The sequence below is a fragment of the Moschus berezovskii genome, chromosome 26, assembly GCF_049115385.1.
Source record: "Moschus berezovskii isolate FMDL1 chromosome 26, NW_MosBer_1.0, whole genome shotgun sequence".
Classification (NCBI taxonomy): Eukaryota; Metazoa; Chordata; class Mammalia; order Artiodactyla; family Moschidae; genus Moschus; species Moschus berezovskii.
The window spans coordinates 7,714,158-7,733,132 of NC_142485.1; the positions used below are offsets into that span (position 1 = coordinate 7,714,158).

The 18,975-nt window shown below is 51.0% G+C and overlaps 1 protein-coding gene across 17 annotated transcripts; it reads right to left on the reverse strand.

Annotated features, from left to right (window-relative positions):
- Window positions 1-438: 438 nt before the first annotated feature.
- POMK (protein O-mannose kinase) lies at window positions 439-17,352 on the reverse strand. 17 transcript variants are annotated; one of them, XM_088832511.1, is made up of 8 exons: window positions 17,167-17,351; window positions 13,979-14,068; window positions 12,936-13,137; window positions 12,624-12,812; window positions 11,821-11,956; window positions 11,431-11,531; window positions 5,670-6,225; window positions 439-2,996 (listed from the first exon to the last, which is right to left on the reverse strand). In XM_088832511.1, the coding sequence occupies exons 7-8, from the start codon at window positions 5,985-5,987 to the stop codon at window positions 2,226-2,228; spliced, it is 1,089 nt and encodes a 362-aa protein (XP_088688637.1). In that variant the 5' UTR covers window positions 5,988-6,225; window positions 11,431-11,531; window positions 11,821-11,956; window positions 12,624-12,812; window positions 12,936-13,137; window positions 13,979-14,068; window positions 17,167-17,351; the 3' UTR covers window positions 439-2,225. The 17 variants fall into 17 exon arrangements, with proteins under 17 accessions (XP_088688637.1, XP_088688644.1, XP_088688638.1 ...); XM_088832518.1 differs by lacking the exon at window positions 12,624-12,812 and having other exon boundaries at window positions 5,670-6,008; window positions 17,167-17,352; XM_088832512.1 differs by lacking the exons at window positions 11,821-11,956; window positions 12,624-12,812 and adding an exon at window positions 9,884-10,049.
- Window positions 17,353-18,975: the final 1,623 nt, after the last annotated feature.

Consider the following 18,975-nt stretch of genomic DNA (forward strand, 5'->3'; position numbering starts at 1 on the left):
GGTCTTTCTTTTCCTCTTACGATTCTACAGTTCTGTTGCTCCTGCAGAAACTGAAGGGCCAGGGCCAGCTTGGCGCCCGGCACTGGCACGATAAAGCATCATGGAGAACTCAGAGCAGAAGCTGGAAACGCCTCACTCACTCTCTCACTTAGAAATTGGTTTGTCTGAGGCCACATGTTGAGTCAGAGGCAGAGCTGGGACTTACGTCTTCTGATCCTGGCACTGTGTCCTTTCCAAATACCATGCTGTTCATTTTAGCTCTATCATCAGTATTTAAAAAGAAATTCATTTGAAACTTAAAGTTTTGTTCTAATGCAAAGTCCCCAAAACCCTCAATCCAGAATTACAACATGAAAAGGGTAACATCAGATCAGCAGCTCCACATAATAACTACTTCGTCAAGTATAAAGGGTCATAAGAGATACACAGTCTAGTGGCAGAGGTGGGTTTTTTTTCCCAGCTTTATTATCATTCACAAACCATAAAACTGTTCCCGTTTTATACAATTCAGTGTAATTTAGTATATTCAGAGTTGTGCAACCATCACCATTTCTGGAAATTCTCATCTCCCCTGAAGAAACCCTGTACCCATTAGAAAGCAACCCCACCCCCACCCCATTCTTCAACTCCGAGCCCCTGCCAGCCCCTCTGGAACCACTGATTTATTTTCTGTTTCTGTGGGTTTGTCAATTCTGGACATTTCCTACAAATGGAACCATACGGCATGTGGTCTTTTGTGATGGCTTCTTTCACTTGGTACCTTCATCCATGCTAGAGCATGACTAAGAGCCACACTCCTTTCACAGCTGAATATCACCGCTTTGTACGGAGGGGCCGCATTTTCTATTATCTATTCACCAGCAGATGGCCATCTTCATCCTTTGGCTATCATAATGCTGCTATGAATATTTGTGTCCAAGTTCTTTCATGGACATGTTTTCAATTCTCACTGGTAAATACTGGGAACTGGAACTGCTGGGTCATGGTAACTCTATTTTTGACCTTTTGAGGACAGTCAGACTGCTTCCCAAAGCAGCTGGGCCATTTTACAATCCTACCAACAACGTATGAAGGCTCCCATTCTCTGCACCCTTGCTGGCATTTGATACTATCCATCCTTTTGATTACAGCCATCCTCGTGGGTTCTGGTGGTATGTTTATCACAAAGAGCAGGAGTTGATATACTCTGGGCAAGCGTATTCTCTGACCAACCACAGGACTCCCAGGACTCAATCACCATGCTCCCATGGATAATACTGACCACACTCCCTGTCTACTGCCTGCATAGGTAAGAACACTGGTTCTCGAAATGTGGTTCCCAGACCAGCAGCACTGGCTGCATCACCAGGGAACCAGTGAGAAATGCAGAGACCCCACGCAGACACTGAGTCCAAGACTGCGGGGCGGGCCCAGCTCTCTGTAATTCCGGTGACCACGAGGCCTGCGCACAGCCTTTCTGCCCTCAATGCCAGCTTTAACCCCCGTATTGGTAATGATGAATATGCACCAAATCCTTCCTCCCCTGCAAACAGGGATGACAAGGACCAAGGAAAGCTTTCTGAAGGATTCAATCATGCGACTCAGGTGGAAGGTCTTCAACGCCTTCCGGTAATGAGCGAGCAACAGACACTGTTGGTGTAAAATGTTCATGATAATTAATGTTGTGCACAGAATAAACATCCAGCTGGAAGGTAAAGGTGAATTTCACAGGCACCATCCGAGGCAGCAGTCACACAGATGGGATTTCCGTCATACGTGATATTTTCAATGCTCCTTATCCACTCAAAGTTTCAGAGAGCATGCATGCTAGCTCGCAGGGACGTGGATGACACAGGCGTGTCCCTGGGCAGTCACCTGAAACACAGTGACAGCTCCTCAGTACCGTGAAGCACACTGCAGATACTCACCCGACAAAGCGAGAACTGCCACTTAAAACCTCTCCACACACATCTCTCACAAGCATACAGACTCAGCTGTTAGGGACACCTCTTTGGAGCTCCATTTTTGTTACTTCCTTCAGATACTGGTCAGACTCGCTGCTTCGCTCCACCTTCGCTTGCAGCCAGGCTCACGGCAAGCCCGTGTGCTCTTGCTTATCAACTCCCGCCAGGCGGTCAGGAGAGGAAGAACCTGGGGCAGAACCGCTAACACCTTCCATCAGGGCAAAACTGATGCAACTCTTCCAGCTGTTCCCTGACTCGATCCCTCAGCGACCACACTGGCTTTCACAGCATCTCTCTTGTCTGAGACGTCGTGGTGTCTCTGAGTAGATTCAGAACCTTCTGGTAAGTGTCCAGGACAGCCTGAGCGGTGGGTCTCTCTGCAGGCGCCTGGCTCTTACACGCCTTGTGAATGTCAAACAAGTGGAATCGGACCATGTCACTCCCTTCCACGTGCCCCAAAAGGAAACTGGAGACGTCGGGGATCTTCCAGATGTCGCTCTTCTCGTCATACGCGGGCATGAGGTCATCCTGGAAGGGCATGTCCTCTCCGAAGGGCCACAGCTGCTCTGGGGCCACGAAGTCCCCACGGAGCTCCCGGTGGCCACACTTCACCAGGGCCCTGGAGCTGTGGTTCACCAGGGGCAGGGCGTCCAGGTCGTTGAGCACGATGCTGAAGTTGGCAGTCAGCAGGTACTGGGACAGGGTCTTGGGCAGGTCGCTGGAGTCGCACATGACCAGCGTGCCCAGGGGGCTGCGGTGCAGGAAGTCGAGGATGGCCACGTAGCCCAGGGCCAGCTGCAGCCTGTGCTGCCACGTGTTCAGGCTGCGGTACTTGGCGAGGTTCAGCGTCGCCTCCAGGTTGCCCAGGGAGCCCAGCGGGTGGTACTCGGTGAGGATGGTGTCGTCCTCCTCGCAGGAGCCCAGCAGCGTGACCACGTGCTCGCTCTGCAGCGCCTCCAGCATCCGCAGCCCGTGCAGGAAGTCATCTCTCACCTCCGGCCTGGTGAGCCGCGACAGGGCCACCTTGCGTTCCTTCCACTCGGACAGAAACACCTGGAACAAAGCCACAGAGAACGTCAACCTGGAACCCTCGGCGGCTGGTGAGCCAGGAAGCAGATGCCTTGAGGTGCTGGATGCAGTGCAGAGGACGCAGAGAGCCAAGCGCAGGCTGTTCTGCAGACTCACTTAGGAGCCGGAGGGCATCACTGACTCAATGCACATGAGTCTGAGCACGCTCCGGGAGTTGGTGATGGACAGGGAAGCCTGGCGTGCTGCAGTCCGTGGGGTCCCAAAGAGTCGGACGACTGAATGACTGAACTGAACGTACCTTAGTTTTAAAGGACAAAAGAAGCAGCTGTGAAAATTACTGGAGGTCTGTGAGGCAGGCACAGGGACGCTGTCAGGGAGAAGGGTGCCCACGAGGGAGGCATGGGGCCAGCGGCGTGGATGAAAGGTCAGGAGGCCGCCCTGGGCTGGACCCTGCACAGGTCCCAATGGGGGCAGGACAGATGGGGCTCCCAGTGGAGCTGACACTGCGCTCAGGATACTTGTGCCACGAGGGCAAATTTCAGACAAAGAAAAAAACCTCAGTAACAGCCTTTGAGTGCCCTTCACCTTAGCAAACAAACTACACTGCGCAGTGCTGAATCTAGTGGGAGCCTGCCGAGATCCCCTAAAATCACACCTATCCCCAAACAACCTGCCATCACCAAAGCTACTCAAAGACATCCTTCAGGGTAAAAACCAGTGCCAAAAATGTTCTGCGTGAGCCCAACAATACACTAACAAGTGGGGAGCCCACAGGGTCCCTCCTCAGAGGAGACAGAAATCACCTGGCTTCAGGTCCTCTCTCTACTACCTCCCTCCCTGGTGACATCTTCACGGCCCACGGCTGTCAGCACCGACCCAAATCTACACCTGTCCCCACCCCGAGTGCCAGATTTTACACCCAGTGGCCTGGCCACCTCACGCACACACGGGACTTCCCTGGCACCGCTGACCCTGTCCCTCAGCTGCCCCAGCCAGGCGCCTCCGTCACCCTCTCCCTTACACCCCACGGCCAATCTAACGGGACGGCCCGCGGCCTCCGCCTGGCAGGGACATCCAGAACCCACTGATTCCTCACCGGATCTGGTCAGGCTGCAGCCGCCTGTCCCCACGCTCCCCACTCAGGCTGGCATCCCCACCCCCCACACCGCATGCAGAGGCAGCGGGCCCCAGGCTTGGAGCCTTCCGGAGCCCTCACCTCTGACTCCTTCCTTGCATCCTGCCCCTGGTCCCCAGACAGCCAGGCACAGCCTCAGCTCGTCCCCAGGGTTCCTGCTGGACCCTTGTCCACAGATAACCACGAACACCTTGACCCCCGCAATGACAAGCCCCTGACTCTCTTCCCTGCCCCAAAGAAACAAAATCTCAGGGTAACGGCCTTTTGGTTGCCCTTTGTTTTAACGAACAAGCCACATCCTTAACTGACTTCTAGAGTCATCCTGTCTCAGTTAACACAGGCACAACCGCTGTTGAAACACAGCCTGTGAGACGGGGCTCTGGAGGCTTCTAATGAGAGCTGAATCGGCCCCTTTGGTTTCTCCTTTTAAAGTAAAACATGCTCTTAATCATATAACAGCACGCTGACATAAATCGCAGCAATCTTTTTCCATCTGTCTCCTAGAATAACAGAAACAAAACAGAAATAAACAAATGGGACCTACTTAAACTCAAAAACTTTTGAACGGCAAAGGAAACAATAAACAAAAGGAAAAGACAACCCACAGACTGGCAGAAAATATTCGCAAATGATGTGACTGACGAGGGATTAGTCTCCAAAATTTACCAACAGCTCGCTCGCATGACGCTTAACAGCATCAAAACACAAACCCCGGGCTCTCCCGGCAGATCGGTGGTAAAGAATCCATCTGCCAGTGCAGGGGACATGGGTTTGATCCCTGGTCCGGGAAGATTCCACATGCCTCAGGACAACTAAGCCCATGCACCACAACTGCTGGGCCTGTGCTCTGGAGCCCACGTGCCTAGACCTCTGCTCTGCAACAAGAGAAGCCACCACAAGAAGCCTGTGCACCCCAACTAGAGCTGCCTCCACTCACCGGAACGAGAGAAAGCCCACGCCCAGCAATGAAGACCCAGCGCAGCCCCAAAAAATAAATACAATGAATAAAATTTAAAAGAGACATAGATAACAAATAAAACGGATAACTAACAAGGACCTACTGTACAGCACAGGGAACTCTGCTCAGTGGTATGTGGCAGCCTAGATGGGAGGGGAGTTGGGGGAGAACAGATAAACGTATATGTAGAGCTGAGTCCCTTTGGCGTTCATCTGAAACTATCACAATGCTGTTAATCGTCTATACTCCAAGGTAAAATAAGTGTTTAAAAAACAGCACCATACAGCTGGAAAAATAAGAACCAGAAAAACCTGCCCCAAATCCTCCTTCAGCACTGCACGAGTCTCCATCACTTGTATGTTTGTTACGTATATAACCCTGCAGATGGAAAGTGTCTGGAACAGCTTTCCGTTTTGCTTTTCTACTTGGGACAGCATTCTCATGCTGTAACACGGGGTTCCTAATGACACCTGTTGACCGCCAAACACCCTACAAGGGGGTGGGCCACCCTCTACTGGGATGACGTCCCCGCAGGGAGGTTTCTGGGCTGACACCGGCCGCCCTCCCTCCGGCTGCCCGCCCCTGACAGCAAGCGGGGACTCACCGTCTTCACGGCTCCCTCCCCGACGCGCTTCAGCGGCCTCACTTCCGTCCTCAGCTGCTCGCAGGACAGCCACGGGGAGCAGGTGGTCGCCTGCCCCATGCTGAAGTGGCCGGGTGGGCAGCGGCCAGCGTGCTCCGCAGGGCCCTGGGGGGCGGTGACGAGCCGGTCGAGGCAGAGGTAGAGGAGGATGTTCATGAGCACCATGGACAGCAGCAGCCCCACGGCTGGGGGCAGCTCCCTGGGCGCAGGCCCCTTCCTGCGCTCTGGGGGCCTCGTCTCCATGGCGCTGCACTCTGCCGGCCTCTCAGATGGAGACATGAGGTGCAGTCACATTCCGGCCTGTCTCAGGAAGCACGGAGGTGCCCGGGGCTGCCTTGAGCATCAGGGTTTGACAGAAGCAGCCACGGGCCGCATGCCCGATACCGGCTTCTCCCAGAGTCCCAACTTTCTACTGCAGGTCCGAGCAGAAGGCCGTCTTGGGCCTGCCCGGCTGTGTCTCTGTCTCCCCAACAGCCGACTGCACAGAGTAAAGACAAGCCCCAGGCAGCGAGCAACGCTAAGGATAAAGCAAACCGTGGCTTCGGAGACGGCAGGGGAGACAGAAGCTGGGCTGGGGCTGTCTGGGGTGCCACGCGGCTGGGATGTTCCTTGGGAGGTGCTCAGAAGCCCCCTGATGCTTTTAAGAAGCAAAGGTGTTAAAGGGTGTGCGGGGAGCCGGCCTGAACAAGGCCCCAAATGTTGGCCCTGGGAATGCCTTGTAAGTGCTGTTCCCTGTCCCGCCACCCCTTGAGAGTCATAAAACGTTTACCAGGCCTTGTTTGTTCTTCCTTGAGAAAAACAGAGCAAATAATCCTTTGCTCGGTTTCTTGTTTATTCCCCCAGATTTATGTAGGTATGTTTTCCTTATCTCTTAAAATAGATTAAGAATGTACTCCCTAATCTTTATAGCCTGCGGACTAGTTTTTCTTATCTCGTGAGCATTAGTCTAAATGCCAAGCTTGTCTTAGAAAGCAAACAAGCCTTTGTAATCTTCTACAGATGCAATAACTAACCTGGTAAATGACTTGGTATTTTTATGTACCCTGTTCCCTGTCTCACTTTGTATAAAAACCCTGGCCCTTTTCAATAAAGTCGCTGGTTTGCCTCACGAGCATTCAGTCCTCTCGACCTCATTCTTTACTCCTTAATTCTTTTCTCAGGCTTCTACGTAGTTGCGGTCCGGACCTGTTCTCTTTGCCGGCTGGCACCGGCAGGTGGCACCCAAACGGGGACTTGATTGGACTACGTAGTCGCAGCCGCCCGAACGGTGAGTACGAGGGGATCCCAGTAGACAAAAGAGGTAAAGTTAAAAGCTTTTGTAAAGGGCGGAGAGGGTTTCAGTCGAGAGTATAAACTATGGGTCAAGGTAATAGTAGACAACTTTTTGTAGCTATGCTTAAAACCATGCTAAAAGTTAGAGGGATAACTGTTGCTAAAAACAAGTTAGAAAAGTTTCTATCATTTGTGGAAGAAGTTTGCCCCTGGTTCCCAGAAGATGGTACTGTTAATATTGAGACCTGGAGAAAGGTGGGGGAACAAATTCAGCAATATTATTCTTTACATGGGGCTGATAAGGTACCTTTGGACGCTTACTCTCTGTGGACCTTAATTCGAGATTGCTTAGATCCTGAACATGAGAGTAAAAAACTAGAGGCCACATTAAAGGCCATTATCAACAGGCCTGCAACTTTGCCCACTGCCCCCACCTTGGAGCATATTAATGATACACCTAAAAAACCTCTTGCTCCATCCCTTTCTGGCTCCAACTCGGAGTCAGAATCTGCCCATCAGGCAGATTTAGAAGAAGCTGCGGCCCATCACTCTGAAAAAAACCCATGGGAAGTATTCGCAGCTGAAAAAACCGTAAATACATCCCCTTTCTCAGAGGTTAGGGAACTGCTTACCACTATAACTAAACGTCTTGATACCCTCAGTTTTAATTATCCCCCTCCAACCTACGTTCCTCTCTGATCCTGCGCCCCTGCAGCCTCCTTCAGTCACAGCAGGATTAGATACACCATCAATGGGTTTAATTAAGGAACCAGAAGCTCCTTTTTTGGTTCCCACTAACAAAAATCTGGCCCCTATTACCCAGACTCTCTCCCCTTTACAGCTCGCCGTTCAGCAGGCGAGACAGCATGGAGAGACGTTAGAAGGTTTTCCTATTTTATTCCCTGTCCTTGAGGACGCTCAACAGAGGAGATATTATGAGCCTCTACCATTTAAACAGATAAAGGAACTAAAACAAGCCTGTGCTCAGTATGGGCCAACTGCCCCTTTTACAGTGTCCATCACTGAAGCTTTAAATAGCCAATACTTGCCGCCCAATGATTGGAAGCAAGTATCTCGAGCCTGTCTCACAGGAGGAGATTATCTCTTATGGAACTCAGAATTTGGAGAACAATGTGGGATTTTGGCAGAAAGAAACAGAAGAAATGGGTTACAGATAAGCTTTGAAATGCTTATGGGAGAAGGGGTATATAAGGTCACTAATCAACAATTAAATTACCCCCCTGAGGCATATCCCCAGATTAATGAAGCAGCGTTAACAGCCTGGAAAAGACTGCCCACATCTAATAATAAATCAGAAGATTTATCAAAAATAAGGCAGGGGAAAAAAAAAAAAAGGCAGGGCCCCGATGAACCCTATCAGGATTTCGTGGCTCGACTGCTAGAATCAGTCTCACGAGTCATAGGAGATGAAGAAGCCGGTATGGCAATAACTCGACAATTGGCCTATGAAAATGCTAATTCTGCTTGTCAAGCGGCTTTGAGGCCTTACCGGAAAAAAGGGGAAATAGCCGACTACATTCGAATTTGTGCTGATATTGGGCCATCTTATATGCAAGGCTTAACCATTGCTTGGTAGAGACCCTCATTTTATCTGCCTGCCTTACACTAAAGAGCAACAAAACTGGTTATTCCAGTTTAGTGATGCTTGGAATGCTGCCCTGGCTCATTGTGCTGGTCGCCTAGAAAATCATTTCCCAGCTAACAAACTGCTACATTTCACTAACCAACATGAGTTTGTTTTTCCCTCCACCGTTGTTAATCAACCTCTTGCAGACGCTGTAACTGTGTTTACTGATGGATCTTCAAATGGAAAAGCTGCATATGTTGTCAATGAACAAATTACCTCTTGGTTTACAGGCTGTACTTCTGCGCAAGAAGTAGAACTTTGCGCAAGAAGTAGAACTTTGCACAAGAAGTAGAACTTTGTGCCATATTTGCTGTTTTGCAACAATTTCACTCTGAACCTTTGAATGTTTTTTCTGACAGTCACTATGTCGTTCGGGCACTTAATCAAGTAGAAACTGTTCCATTCATACACACTGTTAATTCTGTAATTCAACAGCTCTTTCGAGATATTCAAATCCTTTTACAGCATAGGACTTACAAATGTTTTTTTGGCCACATCAGAGCTCATTCTGGCTTGCCTGGACCCCTGACGTCAGGAAATGAACTGGCTGATTCTGCTACTCATATCTTTCTTTCCCAAACACAAAAGGCGGAACAATCTCATGGCTTCATCATCAAAACAGTCATACCCTCAGGTTACAATTTAAAATCCCCTGAGAGGCAGCCAGACAAATCGCTAAACGCTGTCCTGTCTGTCCTCAGTTTCTTTCTGTCCCTCACTACGGCGTTAACCCCTGGGGACTTCTGCCTAATCACCTCTGGCAAATGGATGTTACGCATGTCCTATCGTTTGGAAAATTAAAACATGTACATGTTACTGTTGATACTTTTTCTGGTTACATTTTTGCTTCCTTACAGACTGGAGAAGCTGCTCGACACTGTACCGCACACTGCCTTGGGCTTTTTCTGTCACGGGCACTCCTAAAGTCATAAAAACAGACAGTGGACCTGGCTATGCTTCGCAAACGTTTCTTAATTTTTGTTCTCGTTTGTCCATTTCTTTAAAAACAGGTATTCCCTACAATCCTCAAGGACAAGGCATAGTGGAACGTGCCCATCAGACTCTAAAACATCAACTTTTAAAATTAAAAAAGGGGGAATTGTACCCCCTGACACCTTATAATTATTTGCATCGTGCCCTTTTTATCCTTAATTTTTTAAATTTAGATTCAAAAGGAAAAACCGCAGCGCAACGATTTTGGACGCCCATGACCTACAACAAACCCCTGGTAAAATGGAAAGACCCCATTACTAACCAATGGCATGGCCCTGATCCTGTTTTAATATGGGGACGGGGGCATGTTTGTATTTTTCCACAGGATGCCGAAGCGCCGCGCTGGCTCCCGGAGAGGTTGGTACGCCAGGCGGAGAAGACACCTGACGGCTCAGACGAGGAGGCTACAAATAGGAGAAAGGAACGACCTGCCGACGAATCAACAATTACATGAATTTGTAGAGCAAGCAAGGCGTATTGCAGTTGATACAACCCAACCACACGTTTCTCTATCCTCAACAGCTCCGCCTGCTGGGTTTGTACTGCTATGCCTTTGTCTGTAGTCGATGGGTTTCCTTGGTGGGTATCCCCTATACAGCAAATGCATTTTCCTGCAGTCTGTGACTTTTTAACCCAGTATAAGCAAACTCACAGAAGTCTCAACACTCTAAATGTCTCTGCCCTTCCTGAGTGTAACAACGAGTTCCTCGCTACAGTTCAACGTTAATGCAAGTTATAAGGCTGTTGAAGATGCATACTGCACTTATTCTAATACCAACAAAAATAAGACTCGTACGAGTCGATTTTTTGGAGATTATTATCAGATCTGGGATGAGTACTTTTGGATGACCCCGGAGAAAGGACAGTTACTGAGACAAGTGGACATTTGCTGGGAACAACAAGAACATCAACCCCGTTTTGGGGGAAAAGATTTTGGCAAACATTTGTTGAAGCATGTGGGTATTACCCCGATTTCTATGTGTACTCGGGTGACTAATGTAACCTTTAATTGTAATGCTCCCACCCTCTGGGAGCATTTACCAGGCCTTATTTGTTCTTCCTTGAGAAAAACAGAGCAAATAATCCTTTGCTCCGTTTCTTGTTTATTCCCCCAGATTTATGTAGGTATGTTTTCCTTATCTCTTAAAATAGATTAAGAATGTACTCCCTAATCTTTATAGCCTGTGGACTAGTTTTTCTTATCTCGTGAGCATTAGTCTAAATGCCAAGCTTGTCTTAGAAAGCAAACAAGCCTTTGGTAATCTTCTACAGATGCAGTAACTAACCTGGTGAATGACTTGGTGTTTTTATGTACCCTGTTCCCTGTCTCACTTTGTATAAAAACCCTGGCCCTTTTCAATAAAGTCGCTGATTTGCCTCATGAGCATTCAGTCCTCTCGACCCCATTCTTTACTCCTTAATTCTGTTCTCAGGCTTCTACATAGTTGCGGTCCGGACCTGTTCTCTTTGCCGGCTGGCACTGGCAAGGGTGCCCTGGGGGGTTGGTGGTGGGGCGGGTGGTGGGAGAGGCTGGGTGGGAGGCCTGGGCCAGAATCCAGGATGAGCACTGATGAGAACACAGCACTGATGAGTGGCCTGACGGGGGTGAGGCGGGGGCCTGGGAGCAGGGAGGAACCTGGATGTTGGGTGCGGGACCCTCCAGGAACCCGGAGTGGACGCTGGGTGCCACCCACAGGGGGCAGTCAGAACAGAGGGCACGGGCTTAGCCGCAGCACAGGGCACGCGAGACACAGTACCTGATGGACCCTGGGTCTCGGGGGCTGAGGACACGGCAATGCAAAGCCTTACCTGCCTGGAGGGCCTTCCTTCCCGCTCAGGTTTCTGGCCAGACTCCCGGGTCGGTCAGGGCTCCAGCTGGCCCCACGCGCTGGTTTGAAAGCGCTCTGCCTCTAAGTACCAAAGAGGAGGTCCGGTGAATAAGACTTGTGACTGCACACAAACGGTCACAGTCCGAGCAGTCCCCTTCCCCAAGCCCTCCCGGCCAGGGGTCTCCCAGGCTCCGGATCTCCGGGGCGGTGCAGGGGGCCGGGAGCCCAGGCCCCCTCCGTCCCCGGCCGCCCCCCTGACCCCCATCACTACCTCCTGGAACCCACTCCTCCCACATGTCTTAGGCAGCCTGTATGTGCCCTGCTGCGGGCACTGCCAAGTGCCCGGCCACCCGCTCTGAATGACACCTGCCTTCTCACTGAAAACTGTTCTCTGCAAGCACAGACAAGCAGAGAGTCTGCAGCTCCAGGACCTGTCGGGGAGCTTGACGCCTCAGCTCTCGTCTGGAGCAGCTAAGTCACTCTGCCTGGAGAAGCCACTTCTGTCTCTGATCCAGAATTGAGCACAGGGAATACAGCCATTATTTTGTAGTAACTTTTAAGTGGAACATAAGCTTTAAAAATAATGAGTCACTATGTTGTATGCTTGAAACTAACAAAATAGTGTAAATCACCTATAATTCAAAAAACCTAGGCTGAGATGTAATTCACATACTATAAATTTGAGGTTATCACCTCACACCTGTCAGAATGGCTATCACCAAAAAAGACCAGAGGCAACAAATGTTGGTGAGGATGTGAAGAAACAGGGACACTCGACACTTGGTGGGAACGTAAATTGGTGCCGCTGCTACGGAAAACCCTGTGAAAGTGCCTCAAAACACTAAAATTAGAACCATCATATGATCCAGCAATCTCACTCCTGGGTGCATAGCCAAAATAAAAAGAAAACAAACCTTACTAATTTGAAAAGATACACGCACTCCTGTGTCCACAGCATCATTATTCACGACAGTCAAGACGTGAAATGAATGGTGTTTGTCAACAGAGAATGAAGGAAGATGTGTGTATTTTTAGGTGTATATATATATATATATATATAAAATCTTAACATGAAAAGATAAGAAAATCCTTCCCAAAGTCAACCCTCCCCCTCTAATCCTCTCTTCTCAGTGCTCGCAATCTCAGAAGTGCCAGCTGTAATCTCCCACTGACCAGGCTGCAGCTGTCAGCAGTGACAGCGCTTCTGCTGAGCAGGGACTGTCAGACTGCAGTGACTCGTCTCAGCCACACCACCCTGGACACACCAGACCGTGTCTCCCCTCCGAAGCTAAGTGGGGTCAGGCCGGGTTAGGAGGTGGATGGGAGAAGGGAGGACTCTTCCACGGGTCAGTGTACTTTGCCCTGATCAGAAGAGAACGCGGGGCTTCCATCACCTCTGGTGTCACCGTGAGGAGCTCAGGGAAACCCGGCTCTGCTCCAGGCTCACTCAACCCCCTCCGCTCTGGGATGCAGTAGGGTGCTCACCCACGGCCCGGGTCCTGCCAGCAGCGCTGTTGTTGTCTGTTGTCTGCTCACCGCCCTCGAGATTCCGGGCCTGCATTCTTCTCTCCCGCGCCCTCCCTCCAGGAGTCTCCTAGAACTCCGGTGGATGCGACGACGACGTTCACCACTCCGGCCTCACAGTCTCCAGAGCGTCTTCCCCAACATCTGATTCTTAGAAGCTGACCTACAAGAAACAGGCAAAACTTGTGCCGTCTCTCCTCTGCGGCATTTAAAGTGACCAAAATTGTCTCGACTCAGACCTGAGGTCAGAGGCCAGAAGAACTTTTCCCATAAAGGGCCAGACAGTAACAGTTCAGCTTTAGGGGCCAGAGTGGTAATCGAGGGACCACAGCAGTGGGACGTGCAGGGTGTGGAGCGGCTGTGCAGAGCGAGTGGGGGACGGTCAGGGTCCCTCCATCCGGCCGACACAAGCAGCCGGGCCCGCCTACACCAGTGGGCGAGTGTGGCTCTGCTCCAGCAAAACTCTGCTCACAGACACTGACATTCGAACCTCACGGCACAAAACACTGTTCCTTTGATTTCTTTCCCCAGTCTTTAAAAACACGAAAGGGATCCTTAGCTCACAGGCCCCCCGAGAATGGGTGGTGGGAGGAGCGGCTGGCCGGCCCTCCTCGGGGATGGCGTCCCTCGGGTGATGTCGCGGGCCCCTCTTCCATCCCACGCCTTCCACATGATCTCATCCACGCACACGGCTCAGGCGGCCGCGTACACGCCGGTGGTTTCCAGCCGCTGCTGTGACCTGGCTCTTTCTCCTAAAGCATCACTCAGCCAGGGACCCCTCAAGGTCTGGGACGTCCGCACCTGAATGCCGCACCCTCCTGTCGCCAGGATGCCTGCCACGCAGGGGTCCCCACTGTGAGGGGCACGCAACCGGGGAATTTGATGTCTCCCTCTCCTAAGCACGACCAACCAGTCACCATCGACAGCCGCTTCTCCCCCCGAAAGCTCCCAAATCTGCTCGCTCTCCCCTTCCCTCGCTCCCCAACCCCGGTCTAAGCACCTACCTGCGCTTCTGCGACGCTCTCCCACGGGCTCTATCACTGCTTTCTCTTTTCCAACCCATTCCCTGGAGCAAACAGGATCTCTTTTCTCTCCTGAAACGGTGCACGCACAAAAAAGTGAAAACACAGACCGTGAGCAGCGACCCAGCTCGGTCAGGCAACGCCGCGCTCCCCTTCCTAAAGAGGTAATGCCAAGGGGGCTGAAGACACGTACCCCTTGCAATCCTGTTCTGCTCCCTCCCAAGAAGTAACCCCCATCCTCAAGTGGGTGGGTCAGCGGTTCTTAAACTGTGGTCCCTGCACCTGCAGCAGGAGCATCTAGAACTTCTGAGAAACGCCAAGTTGTTGACTCCTCACCCTGGACTTTCTGAATCAGAAACTCCGAAGTGCAGTCTAGACATCTGTGTTCACAAAGGTGACTCGGGCACCTGCTAAAGGTTCAGAGTTTCCATGCGTGCTTTTTATTTTCACCACACGAATGTGTACCCCTAAGTAACAACACATAACGCACGAATGTTTCCAAGCTTTACACAAGTGGTGTTGTCCTTGTAACCGCAGGGGCCTGCTTCCAGGACTCCCGTGAACACCAACGTCTGTGGGGGCTCAAGTCCCTCCTCTGAAATGACACAGTGTCCCTCTATCAGGGATGCGGAACGCACGGAGCGCCAAGACCACACCCTTGTGAACCTGCCTCTTTTAAAAGCCCAACCTGACGTTTCTGAGGTTTCACCCAGGCGCATACATGGAGCGCTGGTTCACGCTTAGACTACACCACCGCCGGCAAAGCAGGGTGTGCACACACCTCCTGTGCCCGTGCAGAAGACATCCTCCCTCATATACACAGGGTCTTCATGAAGCACAAATCTTGTCACTCTTGGCTTTAAAAACATTTGACAGCCCCGCTCTGCCCTCAGGGGTTTCCCTGGTGGCTCAGACAGTAAAGAACCTGCCTGCAATGCAGGAGACCGGGGTCAGGATGATCCCCTGGAGAAGGGAATGGCAACCCACTTCAATACGCTTGCCTGGAGAATTCCATGAACAAAGGAGGGTGGCGGCCGAGAGTCCAGCGGGCTGCAAAGGGTCTGACATGAGTGAGCAACTAATACTTTCACTTTCTCTGCCCTCAGGATAAAGTCCAGGCTCTTGATACCCACCCCGCAAAAGATCAGCCTCCGTGCCCCTCTCAAGACCCAGCCCTGACCCCATACTCCCGCCCCCGGCTCCCCGCACCCCTGTAGGCCCCCTTGCGGGATGCCGCTTCCTTCCTCCTTGACTGTGAGATCCCCGAGGACCCCCTGCCTGCTGCGTGTACCCAGGCGTCCACGCGGCTGGCGGGCAGCAGGCGCTGGATCCCTTACGCCCCATCGTCACAGGCTCGGGCGCTGCCTCCCCCTTCTTCGTCACTCCTCCCAAGTCTGCGCTCCTTCTCTTCAGGTGCCAGCGCCCTGTCGCTCTCACTCACCACCCGCTCCCAGGAGTGGAGCAGCCCCTCACCTCCCACCAATCCTACCCTGCACCTCCAGGGGTAGAGTCAGATCTTACAAGGCCTGAAGCTTACTTTGTTTTGGAGGGACATCGCTTTCTTCCCTGCCACTCAAGGCTGCCAACCTCAGGACACGTTCACATCTTCGAATATGCACTGGACTCTCATCATTATCCCTTTAACACATTTCTTGTCCGCTTGACAGCCGTGCGCCTCAACAGCCTTTCAACGATCCCGAAGTCCCCTCACGCACTTCTGAATCCCATCTCAGAAAGACACGCATCCAGAAGTTCAGCAACCATTTACAGTGTCAGTCTGACACTGATTCTGTGAGCTAGATATAACTATTATTCCCATGTCACAGATAAGAAAAACTGAGGCAGAGTGAATTACCCAAGGTTAGACTAAAACTGGAGAAGGAAATGGCAACCCACTTCAATGTTCCCTGGAGAATCCCAGGGATGGTGGAGCCTGGTGGGTTGCAGTCTATGGTCGCAAAGAGTCGGACACGACTGAAGCGACTTAGCAGCAGCAGCAGCAGCAGACTAAAACTGTACACAGAGAAGTCAAGCTTTCTGGCCTTAAATTAACATTCTTCCAACTGTACACAGAGAAGTCAAGTTTTCTGGCCTTAAATTAACATTCTTCCTCTAAATCCTACAACCTCAGGCAATGGACTGAATTGAATACAGCTAGGTAAGGTTGGGGGCGGGAGGAGAAGGGGACGACGGAGAATGAGATGGCTGGATGGCATCACCGACTCTGTGGACATGAGTTTGAGTGAACTCCGGGAGTTGGTGATGGACAGGGAGGCCTGGCGTGCTGTGATTCATGGGGTAGCGGAGAGTCGGACACGACTGAGCGACTGAACTGAACTGAACTGAAGTCACTGCAAGGATTAGGGGATCCATGCTGAGACCCTGAGACTGTCCATCCACTTATTAAATAAGTCTTTAACTCACCCCATCACCTGATTTTATTGTTTGTTTTAAAGGCGTATTTCTGGAGTAGGCTACCCAGAGTTAAGGGACAAGGTTGTATGGCTGACGTAAATGTTCTTGCCCAGTAAAAAGTAAACTGATACTGAAAGCTACTGCTTAGGCACTGCTTAAGACACACTGGATTTCTGACAATAATAAGAAAAAACTGGTAACAGGAAAGTGGAAACTACAGCTATACACTCACAGCTTAATTTTTTAAAAAGACAGAGACGGCAGGGGGAAGGAGAAGCTTGAAGAGAAAGAAAAGCACTGAAACAAAATTGGTTTCCGCCATCTACAGAACATCTTTTACAACCAGAGAAGAAACGAATTCATGCCCCACAATACAACTTCGACTGTACCCCACTTTGCCAACAGAGCACAGGTACATTAATATAATTATTTTAAATATTCCGGATGCCTGCTTAGCCTTAAGGTTCTAAAGCGGAGGTCAGGGGTGGAGAAGACGAGACCACCAAAGAACACGGCTCAGTCCTGCTTTTTAAAAGCGGGGGCAGCAGACGACTGCACCGGGCCCAGAGCCGCACCCGGAGGCGGGCAGAGCGGCGCGACCACCCCCGGAGGCGTCCGTCCCGGCGGGGTGTCCGTCGGCTCCTGTCCGGCTCGGGCGCCGGGCAGTGCGCGGGCCAGCCGCCCCCGTTCTCGCCCGCAGCCCCCCGCCGCTCGCCGGCTGCACGCGGGCTGGCGCGGCGCCTCGGCCTCCCTACCTCCGGTCCCCGGCCCCGGCTCCGCCGCCACTGCCTGCGGCCCCCGCCCCCGGCCAGGCACGCGGGCTCCTGCGCCTGCGCGGCCGGAAGCGCGCCCGGAAGGACCGGCGCCACGCTTTCCCGCGGGCTGCGTCTCCCGCTACGCACGCGGAAAAGCCGGAGGCCGGAACGCAAAGCAGCAGTCGGAGCGCACCCGGAACCGGCCCCCGCGCACCGGGCCGGCCGCTGCTCTCAAGGGCGTGGTGATGCGGCTGCGGGCTGGTGATGCGAGTTCGGGGCGGGAACAGTGAGGACCGGTACGCCTAGACCCGCCCAGCGAAAGGCCCGGCTTCCAAAGGGTGGACCTCTAACCTGGTGCCAAAACTTCACGCCTCCAGGGAACTTTTTAGAAGTGCCAGTTCTGGCCTGCATCCCAGACCCAGGGCTGGAGCCCAGCGCTCTGGACTTTACAGGCCTCCGAGGATGCCCATGCTGGGCGTGCACATTGGTTAAAGTGTGGCTTCATCCTGGAAAAACCCTAGGTGAATGCAAAAAACTGCACCCCGCTGAGCCGTGCACAGGAATGCACAGAACACACACGCGCACACACCTCAGCATCTCCCAGTGTGCTCAGTTCGTTAGGAGCCACACTTACCCACATCCGGAGTTACCACTTTGCAGTGGATTTCAGATAACTCTCCATTACTTCACAATAATTAATAAGCTGCAACCCTTACAAATGCCCATGTCTATAACTGAAAATAATCAAAACAAACTCACCGGATAGGTTCAATAGCAGAATGCAGATGACAGAGAAAAATGTCAGTGGACCTGAAGACAGATATATAGAAATAAATAGATATATTCTTGCCATCAGAGTCCCACAGAAGATATTATGTGAAGGAACAATGGCTTAAAATATCCTAAATTTGGTTAAAAACACAAATCTACGGAGTCAAGAAGCTGAGCAAACAGAATGAACCCAAAGATCTCCATTTCCAGACACATCAAAGTGAAATTACTAATACAAACTAAAGATTTTGCAAGCAGGCAAAGGACATGTATGTGAACAACCATTCTAAAGACACAAGGTGGCATGACATTTCTGAAGTGCTGAAAGACTTGTAAACGCAGAATTCCGTACCCTGGAAAAATATCCTTCAGGAATGAGATGAAATAAATACATTCTCAACTGAAGGAAAACTAAAGAGAATTTGCAACCATTGGAACTAATCTGAAAGAATTGCTGAAAGAAACTTCTTCAGACAAAAGAGAAATTATACCGGAAGGAAACTAGGAACATTGGGACTGAAAGCAACAAAACTGGTATGTCTTTGGGTAAATGTAATTGACTACTCTTACTGAGTGATTCAAAATATGCTTGGTGGTTGAATGCAAAAAGTATAAAATTATCTGATGGGGTTTTCAATGTAACTATATGTAATATGGGCTTCCCAGGTGGCTCAGTGGTAATGAATTCACCTGCCAATGCTGGAGATGTAGGTTTGATCCCTGAGTTGGGAAGATACTCTGGAGAAGGAAGTGGCAACCCACTCCAGTATTCTTGCCTGAAAAATTCCATAGACACAGGAGCCTGGTGCACTACAGTCCATGGGGTCACAAAGAGTCAGACACAACCAAGCAACTGAGCACACACGCACGCTTGGTCTCTCTCAAAAGTTGGGGTCCCTGAGGTCAGATATAGGAGCATCTTACTCTCTTTTCTAGCTCTAGATTTCCTTTATGTGTGTCCAAGGCAGTTGTGTTTACCATATTTGAAGTTGAACTATTCACTCATTAATAAAGCAATAAACCCATCATACACTGACA

Coding starts and splice junctions, on each gene's coding strand:
- POMK (XM_055416680.2), bottom strand. CDS start 5,987: ATGTCTCCATCTGAGAGGCCGGCAGAGTGCAGCGCCATGGAGACGAGG. Junction 2,997..5,669: donor GGGAGGGAGCCGTGAAGACG/GTGAGTCCCCGC, acceptor GCTTTGTTCCAG/GTGTTTCTGTCCGAGTGGAA.